The 22,880-nt window shown below is 42.3% G+C and overlaps 1 protein-coding gene across 3 annotated transcripts in view; it reads left to right on the forward strand.

Moving 5' to 3' along the window:
- Positions 1-22,880, forward strand: part of MCTP2 (multiple C2 and transmembrane domain containing 2) — a 245,634-nt gene that overhangs the window by 56,933 nt on the left and 165,821 nt on the right. For all 3 annotated transcript variants that reach the window (XM_036065570.2, XM_036065572.2, XM_078078936.1), the window contains exons 3-4: positions 17,633-17,695; positions 18,854-18,962. In XM_036065570.2, coding sequence (XP_035921463.1) covers positions 17,633-17,695; positions 18,854-18,962 — 172 coding nt within the window. The remainder of the gene's footprint in view (positions 1-17,632; positions 17,696-18,853; positions 18,963-22,880) is intronic.

Here is a 22,880-nt window from a genome sequence, read left to right on the forward strand (position 1 = left end):
CACTTTCATGGGATGGGAGAAGCAATGAGGGAAGAAAGGGTTGGCATGTGACAAGCCTGGTGTACCACAAGGACAATCAGATATTTGCTGAGTATCTTCGGTGTAGCTGATTTTGTTTGTAGATTTTCAGAGCGGGGAGGGGTAAAGAAAGGGACATCTGTGGTCGGATTACCCACTGATGTTTGTCTCACATGTTTTATGTCCAAGGGCAACTTCAAGGCTGAGCCTGCAGCAGTAGGATAAGACCTCAAATAATGGAGTTGTCTGAATGTCTTCCAGTTTTTTCCCAGTCCTGCCAGGGTCAGCAATGAAGTGAGGTGCGGGCTTACAGTAATGGGGAAAAGGAATGAGAAAGCAAGGAAGAAAATTAAGAGGGAAGAGGAACAAGGGATGTGAGAACATAGAGGCCACACGGAACCTGGAATGGTCTCAATGCAGGTGCTTCAACCAACCCTAAAACCAAAACAGAAGAAAGTAGGTTTAGAATAAAGGATACATTTGTGAGAATAGGATTCTCCAGACTTTCTCTTGGGCCCCGGATTCATACCATACTGGATAGTCCACAGAAACCTGATCTCAACTTGTTTTGACAGAATTTTGTCTCTCCCAAGTGCCCTCACAGATAGACTTGTTTCTCAGCAACATCACCGTTATTCATCTGGTGGCCTCAGTGAAACACCTGTGAATCATGTTAGACTGTTTCCCTTTCCTTGCTTCTCATGGTTTCTGTAATCTTCATCGATCTGCCTCACACCTGTCTTCTCCCTTCTTCTCTTACGGAAATCCTCTCATCCTTCAAGGCCCAGCTGAAATTCTCCTTCCCTGTCCGGGTTTTCCCAACTATACAATCAATATCATCACCCTCCTTTTGTTTACCGAACGTCCCACTTTTGCTGTCATTGAATCCTAACCTTACTTAGCTTTCTGTAGAAATCTGTAGAGGGAGAAAAGGTTTGGAACAGGTAGGGGGGTAGAGGAGGGAAGGCAAATGGGTAGTCGGCAAAGGTGTCACTGAGTATGACCCTAAGAAGATCACCAGCCTCCAAGACCTTATTAACTGTCCAGTGACCATCTGGCTCAGAGGACCAACTCATGATAACCAATACCCATGATTACTAAGCTATAAATGACAAACTGTGACTCAACTTGCAATGAAAATGAAATACTATATAGACTCTAATATTTATTTTGGCATAAACAGCTGTGCCATTATTGTCAAGTTATTTGGGAAGTCGAATCATAATCAGCATCAACTTTATTAGGAGCGAGCAATAATTATATCAGGGCCTGGAAATACTTGGGAGAATTCGTTGGGTGTATTGACTCCCTGAAGTTGGCCTACATGAGAAATCACATAGAATCAGGAGATTGTTTTGTGAACACAAGGCTAATGGATAAGTTCTACACTGAATGGTGTCTGGTATGCCATCCATCTCACAATAGGGATTGAACTCCAAGTGAGAACTTGACATACTCACACATTGTTTGCTTGGGCCGACGATGTCCATACCCACATGCTAACCTGCCTAGGCCATGAAGCCAAGATTCTTAAAGTCCTGTGGGATGGGCTCTCTCTTCCCTTCATAGGGCTCAAGGGCAAGTCCAAACTTTCACCCAGGCTTTCTTGCATGACCTCGCCCTTTTTTTTGATTGACACATTATTTGATTATGTAATTATCACTTTCAGTCAGGCCCAGAAATATGTGGCAGGCATAAGCACCTAACATGGACTCCCTGCTACGATTATGGTTGTATTTATTAGAGTTATTATAGTTGTTTTTAATCATTACATTTCCCAGAACAAAATGAGGGCCCAGAAGTTTTAATGGCTTACCTAAGGTCGTCAAGCTAATAAATGTAAGAGCCGGGATCTAAATCTAGGACTATCTGTATCCAAAGCCTGTGCACAAAACTCTGTGTACATCAGGAGTTTGGAAATGTGACAAGTCGGAGCTGGTGATCTAAAAAAGTTGGTAATCAAAGGGAGATTTTTTTTTTTTTTCAAGATTTATTTATTTGAGAGAGAGCATAATCAAGTAAGGGGAGGGGTCGAGAGAGAGAGAGAATCTCCAGGAGACTCCCTGCTCAGTACAGAACCCTGATGCAGGGCTCGATCCCACCATCCTGAGATCACGACCTGAGCCGAAATCAAGAGCTGGGCCCTCAACTGACTGAGCCACCCCGACTCCCCTCAAAGGAAGATAGTTATTTCTGTGTGTCTGCTGTGTGCTCTTTTAAAGGCGAGGATAATTATAGTGGTTGAATGGCCTTATTATCATGCTCAGCACCTAATAATCCTGAATGGAGGGATTATTGCCCCCCACCACCTCATCATCCATGTAATCCCCCACTGGGGATTTCCTGACATTTCATTTGGCAGTTGGGGTTTTAAATAACCAGCTTTGGTGCTATCTTATGTAGATGAGTTGAGTGGTTTAGGGAAGTACCTTATCGGGATGTTTCCAGAAACACTACTAGGCAACCGCAGAGCTTCAGTTTAGTGACCACAGAGAAAGACAGTGACAAACCAGTACAGAGGAAATAGCCTAGAGGTGGCACAACTCAACAGGTACATTAGTTTCTCTACCCTTCAATTATGTGTTCTTTACTGTTCGTGATTTATCTCCAAAATCGTTACTCACCATCACGGAGTCCGTGAGCCAGGCATGCCAGCCACATTCCAGGGTCTTTCATGGGGTTGGTCTCTTTTTCCTTCTTCCCTCCCTCCTTTCTCCTCTGTTGAGGGCCTACTATGTGTGGATGCTGCTCTACGCACCAGGAACACAGCAGTCAACAAAACAGACAAAAATCCACTTCCTCATGGAGATCTCATCCTGATCCCAACAGGGGCCAGCTACAGATATGTTCAGAGAGGGCTAGGTGTAATGGAGGAAAACCAAAGCAAAGAAGGTGATTGGGAGTGCTTGGGCGGGGGGGGGGGGGGGTTATATTTTTGAACAGAGTGGTCTGGAAAGACTTCTTCTGGGTTGGTCACATTTACCCAGAGACCTCGAGGAGGCGAGGAAGTCAGATAGATGTGTGGTGTCTGGAGAAAGAGCATCTCTAGAGGAGAGAACAGTAAGCGTACACGCTCCGGGGAGGCAGGAGAGTGCCTGGTGTGCTTCAGGAATAGCAGGGCGGTGGTGTGAGGGGGCAGTGGTCGGGGATGGGAGAGTTACGTCGGAGGCTGAGTCATGTGGGCTTTCCTGTTCTGTCGGGCAGTCCTGTGAGACCGTGAGGACTACATGGGGTACCAAAGAGTGGGATACGAAGGAGCCCCGTGGGCTCAATACTGGTGTTGCTCACAGGCAGGGGTCAGTGGTATATAGGTGGTGCTTGTAAAACCTCATGTAGACACTGTGAATAGCAGTAAGTGGAAGCTTTGCTTTGGAGAAGAGCCTTGGAGGAAGCATGCATAGGCCAATGAGCCATGTGTGGGAGGTGAGGTCGCGCAATCCTGAGACTTTATTAGCCAGCCCTCTATCTCTGTCATGATAAAAGTGTCAGAGGGGAAGAGATGGTTGGAACGAAGGGAGGGACTTGGGTGATTGACCACCTTCATTGAGTTTTTTCCTCCATTCTTCCTAAACACATCACCTGCCTTAATAATAATCATACTAGTAATACAGCAATACTAATAGAAAAGCAACACCAGGACCACTTTCTGAGAGGTTATATATAGGGAACTCTGCTATATATAATATATGAGTCCTATCTCATGGGACCACATCGGTTTTGCTTCATCTGCATACAAGTAGCCTAGTACAGTGTCTGGCCCAGAGATATCCTTTGAATGAATGAATTTTTCTCCTAACAATCTGTAAGCTAAGTGTCTTTTTTTTTTTTTTTAGTTTTAAATTTTTTTATTGTTATGTTAATCCCCATACATTACATCATTAGTTTTAGATATAGTGTTCCATGATTCATTGTTTGTGCATAACACCCAGTGCTCCATGCAGAACGTGCCCTCCTCAATACCCATCACCAGGCTAACCCATCCTCCCAACCCCCTCCCCTCTAGAACCCTCAGTTTGTTTTTCAGAGTCCATCGTCTCTCATGGTTCTTCTCCCCCTCCGATTTCCCCCCCTTCATTCTTCCCCTCCTGCTACATTCTTCTTCTTCTTTTTTTCTTTCTTAACATATGTTGCATTATTTGTTTCAGAGGTACAGATCTGAGATTCAACAGTCTTGCACAATTCACAGCGCTTACCAGAACACATACCCTCCCCAGTGTCCATCACCCAGTCACCCCATCCCTCCCACCCCACCCCCCACTCCAGCAACCCTCAGTTTGTTTCCTGAGATTAAGAATTCCTCATATCAGTGAGGTCATATGATACATGTCTTTCTCTGTTTGACTTATTTCGCTCAGCATAATACCCTCCAGTTCCATCCACGTCATTGCAAATGGCAAGGTCTTATTCCTTTTGATGGCTGCATAATATTCCATTGTATATATATACCACATCTTCTTTATCCATTCATCTGTTGATGGACATCTTGGCTCTTTCCACAGTTTGGCTATTGTGGACATTGCTGCTATAAACATCGGGGTGCACGTAGCCTTTCGGGTCCCTACTTTTGTATCTTTGGGGTAAATACCCAGCAGTGCAATTGCTGGATCATATGGTAGCTCTATTTTCAACTTTTTGAGGAACCTCCATACTGTTTTCCAGAGTGGCTGCACCAGCTTGCATTCCCACCAACAGTGTAGGAGGGTTCCCCTTTCTCCGCATCCCCACCAACATCTGTCATTTCCTGACTTGTTAATTTGAGCCATTCTGACTGGTGTGAGGTGGTATCTCATTGAGGTTTTGATTTGGATTTCCCTGATGCCGAGCGATATTGAACAAGCTAAGTGTCTTTTTTGGCCCTTTTGGAAATGTTCCCATGTCTTAAATTTTAAGTAAATTTTTGCAAGGACACAAAGCTAGGAAGTAGAACAAGTGGGATTCGAAATCAGGTCTTTCTGATTCCTGAGTCTTGTCTACCCCTGCACAGAGCTGGGTGTTTTCATTTTGGATTCTCCTGGATCGGGGCACAGTTGGGCACAGTGAAGAGTGGAGAACCCAGGACACCCAAGTAAAGGCCTAACTTTTTAGTTTCTCTTCAGCAACCAATTATCCTCTTCACTTTGGCTTCCTTATCTGTAAATTGGTGATATGGATGACAGCACTGAGCCCCTTAATAGGAGCATGTGTGTATTTGTAAATTATAAAGTACTAAGCAAATGTAAAGGGGACCGTTTTTCTTTTAAACTACCTACTGGTAACAAGCATGAAAACAATGTGTGGAAGGTCAGTGGACAAATATTACTGAGCATGAAAAGAAAGGTTGATTATACTTTCTCCACGAAGGGCCAGATAATAAATAACGTCTAGGTTTGTGGCCCACAGCCCTCTGTTGCAACTTCTCAGCCCTGATACCGTATTGTGAGATCAGCTGTAGACAATATGTAAATGAATAGGTAGGGTTGTGTTTCAAAGCGTAAACCTTATCTAAAAAAACAGGTGGTGGGTTGGACTTTGCTGACCACTGCTTTATACCAACACGTGATTGAATAGGGTATATATGTACATGATATATGTACATGCACACACATGCACGCATGACTTCTGTTTTGCATATCACTATTCTGGGGTAATCACTTACAGAGAATAATCTTGGGGGGAGTACTGGGGGGGGAACTAAATAGGTAGCCCTTGATTGTATGATCAATAGCCTCTAGAAAAGTTGTGTGCAAATTTAATATGCATAGACTCAGCCATTTGGTAGACCTGAATTTTTCTGAACAGACATCTTAATTTTGTCCTCTCGTTGCCATATGGGTTGTTTGGATTCTGTCACTGTATCCAGGCTCTGCTTTGGGGTCTGTCTAGCCATCCCATCTCCTTTGCTCATTTTGCTACTTCCTTTGTCTTGCAGATTTTTGTGTTTATGAATGCTGTCATCCAGAGTGTTCTGATTCTCAGGAACCTAGATGCGGTACATATGTATCACATGTATTGTTTGCTATACTGACATACTCTTGAGTATTTTTCCAAGACTGTAGAAGTGCTCTTCTCAGCCAGCGTTTTACTCATTTAGCTTTTCTGGATGTGGGTTTATGTCTCCTTGTACTGAAGTTTAAATACCCAGTGATTGTTTACATGGCTGATAATTTGCCTTCCTGTGTGTACTTCATGGTGAGAGCCTTCAGATGAGCCACCATGGGAGGTGGTATTTGTACAAGATCACACTTAGCATATGCAAAAGGGAAATGTTTACTCTCATCAGTGTTTTTGCTCTTAAGATCCTTGGTGAGTTGGGGAGATTTTCTTTTTTTTTTTTTTTATTAGGACTTATTTTATTTTGCTTAAAAAAGGAGTTTTCAAAATTAATGCATACTTTTCTAAAGTAATTAATTCTAAAGTATTACTATCTTCAGTATTATTATAATTATCTAAAGTATTATTAAAGAATAATCCAAAAATACAAAATAGTATATTATATACAGCAAAAGCTGTACTTACAATTCCCTTTCTTTTTTTTTTTTTTGTGGCTGACACCATGCGTTTATTTATTTTTTTTTGAAGATTTTTTTTTTGTTATGTTAATCCCCATACATTACATCATTAGTTTTATTTATTTATTTTTATTTTTATTTTTTTTAAATGTTTTATTTATTTATTCATGAGAGTCAGAGAGAGAGAGGCAGAGGCAGAGGGAGAAGCAGGCTCCCCGCCTAGCAGGGAGCCTGATGCGGGACTCGATCCCAGGACCCTGGGATCATGACCTGAGCCGAAGGCAGACCCTTAACCATCTGAGCCACCCAGGCGCCCCTACATCATTAGTTTTAGATGTAGTGTTCCATGATTCATTGTTTGTGCATAACACCCAGTGCTCCATGCAGAACGTGCCCTCCTCAATACCCATCACCAGGCTAACCCATCCTCCCACCCCCCTCCCCTCTAGAACCCTCAGTTTGTTTTTCAGAGTCCATCATCTTTCATAGTTCGTCTACCCCTCCGATTTCCCCCCCTTCATTCTTCCCCTCCTGCTATCTTCTTCTTCTTTTTTTCCTTAACATATATTGCATTATTTGTTTCAGAGGTACAGATCTGAGATTCAACAGTTTTGTACAATTCACAGCGCTTACCAGAGCACATACCCTCCCCAGTGTCTATCACCCAGTCACCCCATCCCTCCCACCCCACCCCCCACTCCAGCAACCCTCAGTTTGTTTCCTGAGTCCTCATATCAGTGAGGTCATATGATATGTGTCTTTCCCTGATTGACTTATTTCACTCAGCATAACACCCTCCAGTTCCATCCACATCATTGCAAATGGCAAGATCTCATTCCTTTTGATGGCTGCATAATATTCCATTGTATATATATACCACCTCTTCTTTATCCATTCATCTGTCGATGGACATCTTGGCTCTTTCCACAGTTTGGCTATTGTGGACATTGCTGCTATAAACATCGGGGTGCACGTACCCCTTCGGATCCCTACATTTGTATCTTTGGGGTAAATACCCGGTAGTGCAATTGCTGGATCATATGGTAGCTCTATTTTCAACTTTTTGAGGAACCTCCATACTGCTTTCCAGAGTGGCTGCACCAGCTTGCATTCCCACCAACAGTGTAGGAGGGTGCCCCTTTCTCCGCATCCCTGCCAACATCTGTCGTTTCCTGACTTATTAATTTTAGCCATTCTGACTGGTGTGAGGTGGTATCTCATTGAGGTTTTGACTTGGATTTCCCTGATGCCGAGCGATGTTGAGCACGTTTTCATGTGTCTGTTGGCCATTTGGATGTCTTCTTTTGAAAAAGGTCTGTTCCTGTCTTCTGCTCATTTCTTGATTGGATTATTTACTCTTTGGGTGTTGAGTCTGATAAGTTCTTTATAGATTTTGGATACTAGCCTTTTATCTGATATGTCATTTGCAAATATCTTCTCCCATTCTGTCGGTTGTCTTTTGGTTTTGCTGACTGTTTCTTTTGCTGTGCAAAAGCTTTTAATATTGATGAAGTCCCAATAGTTCATTTTTGCCCTTGCTTCCCTTGCCTTTGGCGATGTTTCTAGGAAGAAGTTGTTGCGGCTGAGGTCGAAGAAGTTGCTGCCTGTGTTCTCCTTTAGGATTTGGATGGACTCCTGTCTCACATTTAGGTCTTTCAACCATTTTGAGTCTATTTTTGTGTGTGGTGTAAGGAAACGGTCCAGTTTCATTCTTCTGCATGTGGCTGTCCAATTTTCCCAACATCATTTGTTGAAGAGACTGTCTTTTTTCCATTGGACATTCTTTCCTGCTTTGTCAAAGATGAGTTGACCATGGAGTTGAGGGTCCATTTCTGGGCTCTCTATTCTGTTCCATTGATCTATATGTCTGTTTTTGTGCCAGTACCATACTGTCTTGATGATGACAGCTTTGTAATAGAGCTGGAAGTCCGGAATTGTGATGCCGCCAGCTTTGCTTTTCTTTTTCAACATTCCTCTGGCTATGCGGGGTCTTTTCTGGTTCCATACAAATTTTAGGATTATTTGTTCCATTTCTTTGAAGAAAGTGGATGGTATTTTGATGGGGATTGCATTGAATGTGTAGATTGCTTTAGGTAGCATTGACATCTTCACAATATTTGTTCTTCCAATCCATGAGCAGGGAACGTTTTTCCATTTCTTTGTGTCTTCCTCAATTTCTTTCATGAGTATTTTATAGTTTTCTGAGTACAGATCCTTTGCCTCTTTGGTTAGATTTATTCCTAGGTATCTTATGGTTTTGGGTGCAATTGTAAATGGGATCGACTCCTTAATTTCCCTTTCTTCTGTCTTGTTGTTGGTGTATCGGAATGCCACTGACTTCTGTGCATTGATTTTATATCCCGCCACTTTACTGAATATCTGTATGAGTTCTAGCGGTTTTGGGGTGGAGTCTTTGGGATTTTCCACATAAAGTATCATATCATCTGCAAAGAGTGAGAGTTTGACTTCTTCTTTGCCGATTCGGATGCCTTTCCTTTCTTTTTGTTGTCTGATTGCTGTGGCTAGGACTTCTAATACTATGTTGAATAGCAGTGGTGATAGTGGACATCCCTGCCGCGTTCCTGACCTTAGGGGGAAAGCTCTCAGTTTTTCCCCATTGAGAATGATATTCGCTGTAGGTTTTTCATAGATGGCTTTTATGATATTGAGGTATGTACCCTCTATCCCTATACTCTGAAGAGTTTTGATCAAGAACGGATGCTGTACTTGGTCAGATACTTTTTCTGCATCTATTGAGAGGATCATATGATTCTTGTTCTTTCTTTTGTTAATGTATTGTATCACGTTGATTGATTTGCGGATGTTTAACCAACCTTGCAGCCCAGGGATAAATCCCACTTGGTCGTGGTGAATAATCCTTTTAAGGTACTGTTGGATCCTATTGGCTAGTATTTTGGTGAGAATTTTTGCATCCATGTTCATCAGGGATATTGGTCTGTAATTCTCCTTTTTGATTGGGTCTTTGTCTGGTTTGGGGATCAAGGTAATGGTGGCCTCATAAAACGAGTTTGGAAGTTTTACTTCCATTTCTATTTTTTGGAACAGTTTCAGAAGAATAGGTATTAATTCTTCTTGAAATGTTTGGTAGAATTCCTCTGGGAAGCCATCTGGCCCTGGGCTTTTGTGTGTTGGGAGATTTTTGATGACTGCTTCAATTTCCTTAGTGGTTATAGGTCTGTTCAGGTTTTCTATTTCTTCCTGGTTCAGTTTTGGTAGTTGATACATCTCTAGGAATGCATCCATTTCTTCCAGGTTATCTAATTTGCTGGCATAGAAATGCTCATAATATGTTCTTATAATTGTTTGTATTTCTTTGGTGTTGGTTGTGATCTCTCCTCTTTCATTCATGATTTTGTTGATTTGGGTCATTTCTCTTCTCTTTTTGATAAGTCTGGCCAGGGGTTTATCAACCTTGTTAATTCTTTCAAAGAACCAGCTCCTAGTTTCGTTGATCTGTTCTACTGTTCTTTTGGTTTCTATTTCATTGATTTCTGCTCTGATCTTGATTATTTCTCTTCTCCTGCTGGGTTTAGGCTCTGTTTGCTGTTCTTTCTCCAGCTCCTTTAGGTGTAAGGTTAGGTTGTGTACTTGAGACCTTTCTTGTTTCTTGAGAAAGGCTTGTATTGCTATATACTTTCCTCTTAGGACTGCCTTTGCTGCATCCCAAAGATTTTGAATAGTTGTGTTTTCATTTTCATTGGTTTCCATGAATTTTTTAAATTCTTCTTTAATTTCCTGGTTGACCCATTCATTCTTTAGTAGGATGCTCTTTAGCCTCCATGTATTTGAGTTCTTTCTGACTTTCCTCTTGTGATTGAGTTCTAGTTTCAAAGCATTGTGGTCTGAAAATAGGCAGGGAATTATCCCAATCTTTTGAGACCTGATTTATGACCTAGGATGTGATCGATTCTGGAGAATGTTCCATGGGCACTAGAGAAGAATGTGTATTCTGTTGCTTTGGGATGGAATGTTCTGAATATGTCTGTGAAGTCCATTTGGTCCAGTGTGTCATTTAAAGTCTTTATTTCCTGTTGATCTTTTGCTTAGACGATCTGTCCATTTCAGTGAGTGGGGTGTTAAAGTCCCCCACTATTATTGTATTGTTGTCAATGTGTTTCTTTGCTTTTGTTATCAATTGCCTTATATAATTGGCTGCTCCCATGTTAGGGGCACAGATATTTACAATTGTTAGATCTTCTTGTTGGATAGACCCTTTAAATAGGATATAGTGTCCTTCCTCATCTCCTATTACAGTCTTTGGTTTAAAATCTAATTTGTCTGATATAAGGATTGCCACCCCAGCTTTCTTTTGGTGTCCATTTGCATGGTAAATGGTTTTCCACCCCCTCACTTTCAATCTGGGGGTGTCTTTGGGTCTAAAATGAGTCTCTTGCAGATAGCATATCGATGGGTCTTGTTTTTTAATCCAATCTGATAGCCTGTGTCTTTTGATTGGGGCATTTAGCCCATTTACATTCAGGGTAACTATTGAAAGATAGGAATTTAGTGCCATTGTATTGCCTGTAAGGTGACTGTTACTGGATATTGTCTGTGTTCCTTTTTGGTCTATGTTGCTTCTAGGCTCTCTCTTTGCTTAGAGGACCCCTTTCAATATTTGTTGTAGGGCTGGTTTCGTGTTTGCAAATTCCTTTAGTTTTTGTTTGTCCTGAAAGCTTTTTATCTCTCCTTCTATTTTCAATGACAGCCTAGCTGGATATAGTATTCTTGGCTGCATATTTTTCTCATTTAGTGCTCTGAATATATCCAGGTCTCTGTGGATAGGTCTGTTGCCAATCTAATGTTTCTACCATTGTAGGTTACATATCTCTTGTCCTGAGCTGCTTTCAGGATTTTCTCTTTGTCTCTGAGACTCGTAAGTTTTACTATTAGATGTTGGGGTGTTGACCTATTTTTATTGATTTTGAGAGGGGTTCTCTGTGCTTCCTGGATTTTGATGCCTGTTTCTTTCCCCAAATTAGGGAAGTTCTCTGCTATAATTTGCTCCATTATACCTTCTGCCCCTCTCTCTCTTTCTTCTTCTTCTGGGATCCCAATTATTCTAATGTTGTTTCGTCTTATGGTATCGCTTATCTCTCGAATTCTGCCCTCGTGATCCAGTAGTTGTTTATCTCTCTTTTTCTCAGCTTCTTTATTTTCCATCATTTGGTCTTCTATCTCACTGATTCTTTCTTCTGCCTCATTTATCCTAGCAGTTAGCACCCCCATATTTGATTGCACCTCATTAATAGCCTTTTTGATTTCTACTTGGTTAGATTGTAGTTCTTTTACTTCTCCAGAAAGGGTTTCTCTAATAACTTCCATGCTTTTTTCAAGCCCAGCTAGTATCTTTAAAGTGATGATTCTGAACTCTAGATCTGACATCGTACTAATGTACGTATTGAGTAGGTCCCTGGCAGTCGGTACTACCTCTTGTTCTTTTTGTTGAGGTGATTTTTTCCGTCTTGTCATTTTGTGCAGAGGAGAATAGATTAATGAGAGAACAAAATGCTAACAGGGTAACAACGTTCCCAGAAAATATACTCTAAACAAATCAGAAAAGACCTGAAGCAGTGGGAAAAGAAAGGGAAAGAGAGAAAAAAGAAAAAGAAAAAAAAAAAGAAAAAGATAAAGATAAAAACAAACAAAAACAGAAAAAAAGAGAAAAAACAGAATGTGATCAAATATGATCAGGCTGGTATATAGATCAGTGCCACACACTAGATTTTAGGTGTATTTGGTCTGTTAGAAGAAAGTGCCTCCCAAAATTTTAAAGAAAGAAAAACTTATATATGTACAAAAATAAGGGTTGATATGATGAAGGGATGGAATATGACTGTAAAGATGGAAAGTATAAAAAATTTTATAAAAGGAATTGATAAGAAGTTGTTTGAAAAAAGAAAGAAGAGGATTTAAAAAAAAAGAAAAAAAAAAAGGGAGAGAATGTGATCAGGCAGGGGAGTAGAAAAAAACCATACAATAGAGATTTAGGGTATATTTTCATCTGTTAGAAGAAACTATCTAAAAATTTTAAAGAGAGAACAACTTATATATATATATGCCAAAAATACGGGTAACTACTATGAAGGGATAGAATATGACTCTAAAAATGAAAAATAAAAATGAAAAATAAAAATGTTTTTTTTTTTAAAAAGGGATTGAGAAGATGTTGGTTGAAAAAGGGAAAAGAAAAATTAAAAAAAAAAAAAAAGACAGTTAAAAAAAAATTAACTTTGAAAGACTAAAGAATCATGGTAAAAAAGCCATGAATTCTATGTGCAGTATTCCCCTAGCGCTGGAGTTCTGCCGTTCTCACTGATTGGTTAACTTGGTCTTGGCTGGCTGTTCTTGCTGATCTTCTGGGGGAGGGGCCTGTTGCCGTGGTTTCCAGAAGTCTTTGCCGGAGGCGGAATTGCCCCGCCCTTGCCCGGTCTGGGCTAAGTAATCTGCTCGGGTTTGCTCTCGGGAGCTCTTGTTCCCTTCAAGCTTTCCGTACAGCTTTGGAGGCGGAGAGTGAAAATGGCGGCCTCCCAGTCTCCGCCCCGGAGGAGCCGAGATCTCGGGGTCCCGCTCCTCAGTGAGCCCCCAGAGAAAAGCAGTCAGTCACTCCCGTCTCCCCGGTCTCCGGCCACACTCCGTGCTCACCCGGCCTGTGACCGCGCGTTTCTATCTCTGGCACCTGACCCTGGGTGGAGTCTCCAAACCCAGCAGATCCCTGCGGTGCGCTCCCACACCGCTCCTCCCAGGGGAGGAAGGGGAGTCTCCCCGGATCTGCCGCTTGTTGGGTCCCTGCTGGAGGAGCAGTGGCCCGACTGTGCCACGGATCACGGTTTATGGCAACCCCGAGCTGAGAGCCCGCGCCTGGGCTCCGTCTCTGCAGCCGGCTTCCCTGCTCCGATACCTGGGAGCTCTGCCACACTCAGGCACCCCTGGTCTTTCTGTGACCCCGAGGGTCCTGAGACTACACTGTCCCGCGAGGGTTCCACCCCCCACTTCGCCACCAGAGTGACGTCCCTCAGCGGAGCGGACTTCTAAAAGTTCCGATTTTGTGCTTCGTGGCTCTATCACTTGCCAGAAGCCGCCGGCGGAGGCCCCTCCCCCGCCGTCTATCCTCCCGAATATCGCCTCTGATTCACTTCTCCGCATGTCCTACCTTCCAGAAAGTGGTCGCTTTTCTGTTCAGAGAGTTGTTGCTCTTCTTTTCTTTGATCTCCTGTTAAGAGAGATTCTCAAAATGAATAAATCAAATCCAGTTGTATGCTTAAAAGATAGACCTGGGCGTCCCGCCTTCCTCTCGCGCAACAGCGGTCCCCGGGCCGTGCGACTGTAAGAACAGGAACGAGATTTTCTTTTTTATATAATTGCCCCATCCATGCTAATATCACTTCATATCCTGCTGAATTTTAATAAATTTGCATTCTTGCCGATAGAGGGCTCTCATCTAAAGAGAATGCAAAATATATTACCTTCCCACCAATTTCTATTTAGGTAGAATGGAAAGACCAATGTAAACTCTGTCATTAAAAACAAAACCAAACCAAAAGCACAAACTACTCATCCAAAAAGCAGCAGTGAGAGTTGTGTGAGAGATGGCTAATATTATACTAAGTTTCATGCCAAGATGTTGGTGCTGTATTTTTTAATGTTTCTAAGTAATTAGACTGTTTTGTCATATTAAACTTTCTTTTTTTTTTTTTTTTTTTTTTGAGAGCGTATGCACAAGTGGTGGGGTGGGGAGGAGCAGAGGGAGAGGAAGAGAGAGAATCTTAAACAGGCTCCATGGCCAGTGCAGAGCCTGATGAGAGGCTCAGTCTCACAACCCTGAGATCATGACCAGAGCCGAAATCAAGAGTCAGACACTTAACTGACTGAGCCACCTAGGTGCCCCTGTGATATTAAACTTTTTAGCATTCATGGTATTCAAACTTATTTATCTTTCCCTGGGTCCTTGGGAATCATTTGGTTGAAATTTTTGAAGCCAACACTTACTGCATAAACTATGGCATATGTCTACAATGGAATACAATTCAGCAATGAAAAAGGTTTGAACAATTTATACAGAGAACCACTTGGATGGGTTTCAAAGGCATTGTGCTGAGTGAAAGATGTCAGATGTCAGGTTTGCATACAGAATGAGTCCATGTGTAGGATATTCTGGAAAAGGTGAAAGTACATGAGGAAGACAGGTAACTGGTTGCGTGGGCTGGGGATGGTTTAACCCCAGTGGGATAGCATGAACGAGTGTTATTGGGGGACAGAACTGTTCTTTCTTGATTGTTGTGGTGGTCCCACAAATCTATACATGTGTTAAAAATTGTAGTTCTGTACACATATGCCAAAAGTCAACTTTTTGTACGCTAACTTTTCAAAAGTAAAATAAAAAACAAAAGTGCTTGATTATGCTTGTTGAGAACATCAAAAATATATTCTAGGGATTGTGGGATACCAGGGATTCCTATGAGGAAAATCATAATTGTGCTCTTTTCAAAGAGAAACTAATTGATGTGGTTACTATGTTTACAAAGAAGTGAAATCATGTAACTTCTACTCAGTGGATAATACCTTAGGCTGTATGCAGAATGGAAGGGAATATTCAAGGTTATGTGTCCCCCAGCGGCCGTAACGTGGTCCTCGGTGCCTGCGTAGCATTTCTGCTCTTCTTTATGGTGATCGCTTTCCTTCGTTGGTGTGTATATATGTCATGTGACAGTTACGGTGGCTGTGGGAACCGTAACTTTAAGTTCTGTGACTTTTCTGTGAGTAAAACCAGCCATAATATTGAATTAATGTCATTCTTCACATTTAATTTCCATGTTGTTGTAAGTGGAAGACTTATCGCATATTTGAATAAAAGCTCTGTGTTCATTTTTGTTAGCGTGTAAGTGACAGTGGTTATGTGGACTCATTTTGTCCCTTAATTAACGTTATCATTAAGTACAGCGAGGCCAGTCTGGGGGAGGGCGTCTGAGGGGTGATGCTTTAAAGCCCCTATCCATCCACTGTTCTCCTTGGCAATAGAAGATTCTGGACCACCACGATCTTTGGATCTTTGGCTAATAACTGTGTGCTCTGAATGGAAATTTTAAGCCCAGCACTGGTAGCTTTGTGGAACTACCTTCTAACAGAATTGCTTAAGTGGAGCATTGATGTATTTCTAAAATGGGAGACATTACTGATGGGTCTTCACACTACAGAGGATCAGACAGTAGATGGTACTTTGTTGGCTCTGCCCATGAAGATGTGGCCGGTCTGTCTTGGTTTTGTAAATCAGGCAGAAGAGTTACTAAGCTTCCAGGAAATAATAGTGTGCAGTGTAAAAGGCATGAGGGCAAATCTTTAGAAATTAGGGGAGTTGAGTAAGGTTCACTGTCCTCCTAAAGCTGTCTTCAGATAATCCTGTCCAACCTCCCTGGATGTGTTTTTACATAGAACATAGGAGGTATGAAGAGCCAGAGGGGAGGGTGACAAGTGAAGGCCCTGCTGGTACCTCTTTTCTGATCTGCTAACAGGTCTCCCACACTGAGGGTCGGGGCTTCTTTCCTGGCTGGGCAGTGGTGGTCCTTCCAGAGCTGGGGGACTCTAGTGACCGCAGTGCTGGGAACCTTAGGGAAAGGTCAAAGTGTCCGAAATCACCCTTGATCCTGGTGAATGAGTATGAAGTAAATGAATTATATTCACAGTCAAGGGACATTAGGGCTGGAACGGGTAGAGAGAGAGGCTTGTGTGAGAACCACAGACGCAGGCGCTGTGGGGCCTTTGTTCTTCCTCGGGAGGCCGCATGAGGCTTCAGGCCATCCTGTGAGCAGGGCCCATTGCTGCCTGGTCGTAGCATTTTGTGATGTCACTGCATGCAGAGGGGGTGGACCAGAGGACCCCAGCTTATCTGCAGCCCGTCGCCATCCTGCCATCCCTCCTGGGGGCTGAAAAACTGCCCTCCTGCTTGGGAACCCAGATTCTCTTGCTGCCTGAAGCTCTACTTGAGAGGGAGAGAGAGAGATAGACAGACACACAGACTGTGTGTGTGTGTGTGTGTGTGTGTGTGTGTGTGTTCATGTCTTGGAAGGCAGCCTACCATCCGAGCAGGATCTCTGACTTGTGTCAGGACCTCCCTGATGGACACTGTGAATGGGAAAGACCAGTGACCACAGTGCTCCTGGTCCCCGTGTCTACCCTTAGAGGTTCATGGTCATGCTAGCAGTCTCTGCAGGTTTGCTGCCTGCCTCAGTTTGCCCAAAATTTGGAGTTACCCAGCCTTGTTTGGAGGGAGAAATCCCATGTTTCTCACACAAGAAATCAGCCCTGGCTAATGCACCAACCAGACAGGAGCATATCCAAAATGCTGGAAGACCATTAACTCACTTCCCTTCCACTCTGCCTTTCTGTGCAGACAGCCATCCTTATCTCCAGCCCAGAAAACCTCAAGGAGTCCGAGAGCACCTCTGGACCCTGCATTTGTGCATATAAAACCTGCACAGTGAACATGTCTGCTCTATCTACACACTAACTACTGACCATTGCCCATTTCATTGTCCTGTGGGATCATTTCGTAGGTGTCTTAAATTAGGAAACCTAGACCCCTCCCATTCTGAGATCATTTGTTCAGAATTTGCATTTCTTACTTTTTGGTTGGTGATTGTATAGACTCATGAAGGCATGGTTGGAGGAAGGTCTTCCAAATCCCATTTTGAAATGTTTCCTCCTGAGCAACAAGCCCAGATCTCCGGCATGTGATCTGCCCACTTCTCTTTGGTGGCAGAGGACCAGGCAGGCCCACCCTGGGAGGGACCTGGTGGGATGGTTCATGCTGCTTGCACGCTAAAGCCTGGATGAACGAGGGATGACGGAGCAGTCCAGTGGTAGAGCAGAATCAGCCTTATCCACGCTCTGACCGATGACTAAGATTGCAGAGGCTGTAGCCAGAGGGACTCCACTGAATCAAACTTTTATTGCCAAGACCGGCCACGCGTGTGGGAAGGCAGCCTGCATACTTGAAACTAAGCATGCAGATAGATGGCAGACTCAAAGGCAAAGACCTGATAAAGGGTATCCGTGTAGGTTGATACCATTTTGCTTTTTGAAAGCGGATTTTTTTTTTTTCTTTTTTACAGAAGCTATGCGGAAGTGGTGATCTGAATGCTTCTCTGACCTCCCAACAATTTGAAGAACAATCTGTGAGTGACATTCCTTGAAAACAAACACTAGAGTAAATATTATTTCTTAGCAAAGGTGTGGATCTGTATTTCTTTGCTTGTTTTTAAAGCACGCTGAAACGAATCCACTTACAAAGACAGGCCTTGCACATTATAGCTGGAAAAGATTAATTCAGGGTCTATCGATCTGTCAGATGGGACCGATTTTTCTAAAAATACAGAGCAGCTATGCAGTTGAGTGGGACAGTAAAGGAGACGAAGCCATTCTGAAGTGCTCTGAAACCTGGATGGGGAAAACTTTCAAAAGAAGGCTGTCAGGGGGACCCCGCCACAAAATCGATTAATTGAATGTCCAATAAGTGAACGATAAATTACTTTATCTGTTCTTTCTCTTTGGAAAGACAAAAATTTGAACTAGTGCAAAACTCTAGTTCAACACTTTAACTGGATGCATTGAATAAATATTCAAAAATGGACTTGGAGTCAACCTTGTGGCTGGTGGGAGTTGATGTATTCCTGGACAGGGAAGTGAGCCATATTGAGGGGAAGTAAGACTGGGGGTAAGTGGAGGTGATACCATGGTGGGGGCCAGGGAGCAGAGGAAAAATATGCAAAGGGGAGAGAGCTCAAAGTGTGTCACATATGGACATGGGTGTGGCATGCGCCTGATGGACATGTGGGCTCAGGAGGCTGACAGCGGAGTGGTCGTGAACGGAAGTGTTTTTATGACACGTGGAGGAGGTGTGCCAGAGTGGAAAGGCTTGGTGGGAAGCGGGAGAAAGTGAGGAAGCGACTTTGCATCTGAGTGTGGACACATGTCTGTGGGACACATGTGGACGCCACACGTGCTACTTCCACTGGGCTCTACCATGAGTTCTAGAAGAAAGAATCCTGCAGGAAATCACTGAGCTTAAGGGTATTTCAGATACTGGCCTACCACTTGTGTGATTTGGGGGGGCAGAGTTAATACTGCAAAGACATTATCAGGAATTCTGATAAAAACCCCACTGGGGAAAAACATAAAGGATGCCTTAATAAATCACTGTAACCAAGTCATCCAGGGAGGGGGTGGGAGATGAAGCTTGAAGATTTGTCTTTGTGGTGACTTTTGCGTTGGCTCTGAAATTCTCTTCCTCGGTCCCCAAACAGCGGACTTAACTTATTCCTTCATCTGTGTAGATGTTTGGGGAAGCCGGCGATGGCTTGAGTAACCTGCCCAGTCCTTTTGCCTACCTCCTCACCATCCACCTGAAGGAAGGCCGGAACCTGGTCATCCGAGACCGCTGTGGTGAGTCTGGCTCTGCTGTGCCATCTGTCGTCTGCATACCCATTTCTCTACTCTTGTCTCTACATGTTAGGCTGCCTTTCCCATCTCCTGCAACAGAGAGGGGCTCAGATCTACACCTCTTAGCTATCAAGGCCTTTGCAGCAAAGTATTTAAATCCATTGAATCTTACTGTCCTTTACTGTTATTAAATTAATAACAATAATGATAATAGTAATAATCACATAAAGTTGTTTTAAATGAGATAAGGCCACTGTCATAGCTTTATGCCTGGCATAAAGCAACTGCTCAAGAAAATGTTCCCTTGATTCTACTTTAATTATACATAAGAAAAGATGTGAATACATCCTTAGTGTGAAGCCATCAAACATACACTTGGATGGAAATACCCTTTGAACCCCATCCCCCTCCTGCCCTGAAATCCCACTGGGTTCTCCTCCCTCAGGATATCATCTATTATCTGCATATGATTTGATTCGTTCACTTTTTCCAACTCTTTCTATGCCTTTACACACACACGTAAATACACGTGTATATTTTTAATTAAAATACTATAACGTCCATATTCTGCAATAAGCTTTTTTGTGCTTCATTATGTATTCAAGATTGACCATGTTTTTCCATGTAAATATATCTCCTTTCTTTTAAATACCACATAATATTCCATTGTATGATGTGTTATTCATCTGTTTCTCTACTGACAATTACTTTTTCCTACTTCTTAGGAATATAAATGATACTGTGATGAACACCCTGTGTATGTTTTCATACACAGATGAGAATATATCTTACAAACAATAGCATATGTTTAAGAGCAGACAGTCTGGTTAGACTGTCTGGGCTCAAATCCTGCCCTTCTCTGTTTATTGTTGTTTAATGTTCTTTGGCCCCTCTGTGACTTAGTTTCCTCAGCTATAAAATGAGGATAGTAATATTAACCTTCATTATAGGCTATTAGGAGTATCGAAGGTAGTAACTTCTATAAAGTACTTAAAACTATGTCTGGCTTCTAGTGCTTCAAGAAAGCTAACTGTTGTCAGCAACAGAATCTGGTGATGGAAGTCAGGATCCAGGGGATGCACGTTGTTCAATTTAAGAGATCCTGGCAAATTGCCCTCCAGGAGGCACAGAATATGGCCTCTCTTACAATATGTTTACAATTTCCCCACCTCCTCACTATCGAGTATCTACTTTTATCACTCTTAGTTTTTGGCAATCTCATAGGTTGGGTGTTGACTCTCCTTGTTTTAATTTGTACTTTGCGGATTCTCATGATAACGAATGTGGTCATTCGTATTGCCTTTTTTGTGAGTTTCTCTCTGTATCGTTTGTCCGGTTTTCAGTTGGGCTTTTTCTTCGCTCTGTTTGTAATTCTTTATAACTTTCAGCATTAACGGTTATTTATTACAGGTTACAAGTTTTTTTTTTCTCTCAGTCTGTTGCTTATCTTTTATTTTTATGTCCATTTTTGTCCTTCAGAGATTTTACATTTCCTTACAGGTAAATATATTTGAGTTTTCTTTATGGTATTTTTAAAAATTTATTTTGTTTAATAAGGAAGAAATTTTTATTCTAAGGAATTGAGTGTCTTCCCCTAGACTCTGCCATCTGTCCTCTATGTCTGCTAGCTTCTCTTTCTCATTCTTCCCATGACTTTTTCCTTTCAGGGAGAATTCCTCCATTTGGCCTTCTAGCTTTCTCATTTTCATGTCCATTGTGACCACTGTGCTATTCCATTCATGTACTTAATTGCCATTTTTAAAATTTTTATATCAGCCTATGATTGTTTCATAAATGAGATGATGCCATCTTGTTTTTGAGAATATTAAGTATACATTTAAAATCTCCTGTTCGGTACTTTATCCCTTAGATATTCCGGTTTGGCATGTTTGCTGCTCATCTTTCTGTGTGTCTCTGTGTCCCTGTCCTACCATCCATGGATGCTATTTTTGCTTACTATGTCCTGTCTTCCCTGAGAGCAAGGAGGACTGGGACATGCAGCTGGACAGGCTGAGCCAGTGGTTCAGTCTGGCTCCTTTCCATTCCTCCCAGTTATCACCAGTTCCTGGTTACCGCCTATCAGTTAAAGCTTTTCTCTCTGGCTTACTGCCCATGCTCACTGTTCATGCTTGCATTCAAGGGCTCTTGCTAGTCATTGCTTGGCACCAAGAGGAGAGGACAGTGCTGGCTCACCCAGCTGCTGTACGTTTGCTGTGCCAACCGGTGACCCTGATAGTTTCTCTGGCTATCTTCTCCTTCCTGTATCTGCTGCCTGCAAGCTCAGAGCATCCATGGTTTACCTGCCACACACCTCACACTCTCCCACCTGACCCTGCTTCTGAAAACTTTTTTACTATGATTTTCTTCTGCTCATGTTTTAGACTATGGATTCGTCTATTGATCTGATCTCACCTGACTTCCATCTTTCAGGCTATATAAAATATTCCCACGTTTTAAGATTTATGTATTTATTTCTTTAGAGAGAGAGCACAAGTGGGAGGGGTAGAGGGAGATGGAGAGAGAGAATCTCAAGCAGACTCTGTGCACTGAGCACAGAGCCCTATGTGGGGCTTGATCTCATGACCCTGAGATCAGGGCCTGAGATCATGACCTGAGCTGAAACCAAAAATCAGTCGCTTAACTGACTGCCACCCAGGCGCCCCTCTACTTTTTTTCTTTTTAAACAAAATTTCTCTCTCTCTGTCTTTTTTTAATTTTCTCAGATACAGGATTCCAAAGTAGTAAAAAAAAATCTCATTTTTTACTTGTTGGTAAATTGTGTTTTCTATCAAAATCATAATTTCTTATCAATTGTGTGACTTCCAGTGTTTTACCACTTGTGTGCTATCGTTATAAACATATGCATTTTAATACATACATCTCTTAGGTTATTTTTAATGATTTGGTCAGATAGCATTTCACACCTGAAATAACATCTAGGGAACAATCATGAACCAGTGTGAAGTTAACTCCCACAAAAATCCTGACTCTTGCTCTGAATTTGCACAGTGTCCCGTGGGTGCTTCTGTCAAACTAAGATCATTATTGAGCTTGTTCTGTGAAAGCTTATCTGGAGTGGGGAGGTGTGTTCCATGGAGAGTGCATTTAACTTTACTAGTAAGAAGGTATTCTAAACCTTTAAAAAACATGTTTTAAATTTTTGGAAATCCTCTAATAGTTTGTAGCCTTGGGGGTGGGCACAGGCCCTAGACTACTTCTACAAACCAGCTACCCTCTTTTTATCCACCTTCTCTGGGTCTTTCTCCCAGAGTGAGTGAGCTCCACCACCCTTGACATATCATAATGATACACTTACAGCACATTCCTAATAGATGGTCAGTAAACTTAGTAGATGATGAAGAAGATATTGCACACGTCAGAAAATGACCAGAAGAATGGGGTGTGTATGTTCTTGCTCCATACCTTGCCCATTTAGAGACAAAAAAGAAACTGTAGTCTGTGCTATCATCCCAGCCATTGTCATCTCTGAATAGTTTCATCAGAATTAAACATCATACGACTTTGACTTTATCTTGTGTAAACTTAATATGATCCAAATATAATACCTAGTAAGGCATCTGGGTCATAAACTGTGTTGTTCCAGCGCCTGTATCTTTTGTAACTAGTAGTGACTGTTCTTGTCTGTTTTATTTATTGGGAAAGTTAATCATTACTGAGAAAATAGTCCTCTCCCAGCCAATTCTTTTCCTGTACTTGGAGGTGCGGTGTGCCTTCCTGCGCAGTGACTCTATTAATTTCTGCTTGATTTTCATAAGCATTATGTTAGTGATCAGGGAAATGTTCCAGAGACCACTCAAGGCAGGACAGCATTCACGTGAGCACTGTTGATTTAGGCAGGGATCGTAACTACTATCACACATGCTCCCATTCCTGACTCCTTGCCTGGGACAGACATTCTTT

The sequence above is a fragment of the Halichoerus grypus genome, chromosome 8, assembly GCF_964656455.1.
Source record: "Halichoerus grypus chromosome 8, mHalGry1.hap1.1, whole genome shotgun sequence".
NCBI lineage: Eukaryota > Metazoa > Chordata > Mammalia > Carnivora > Phocidae > Halichoerus > Halichoerus grypus.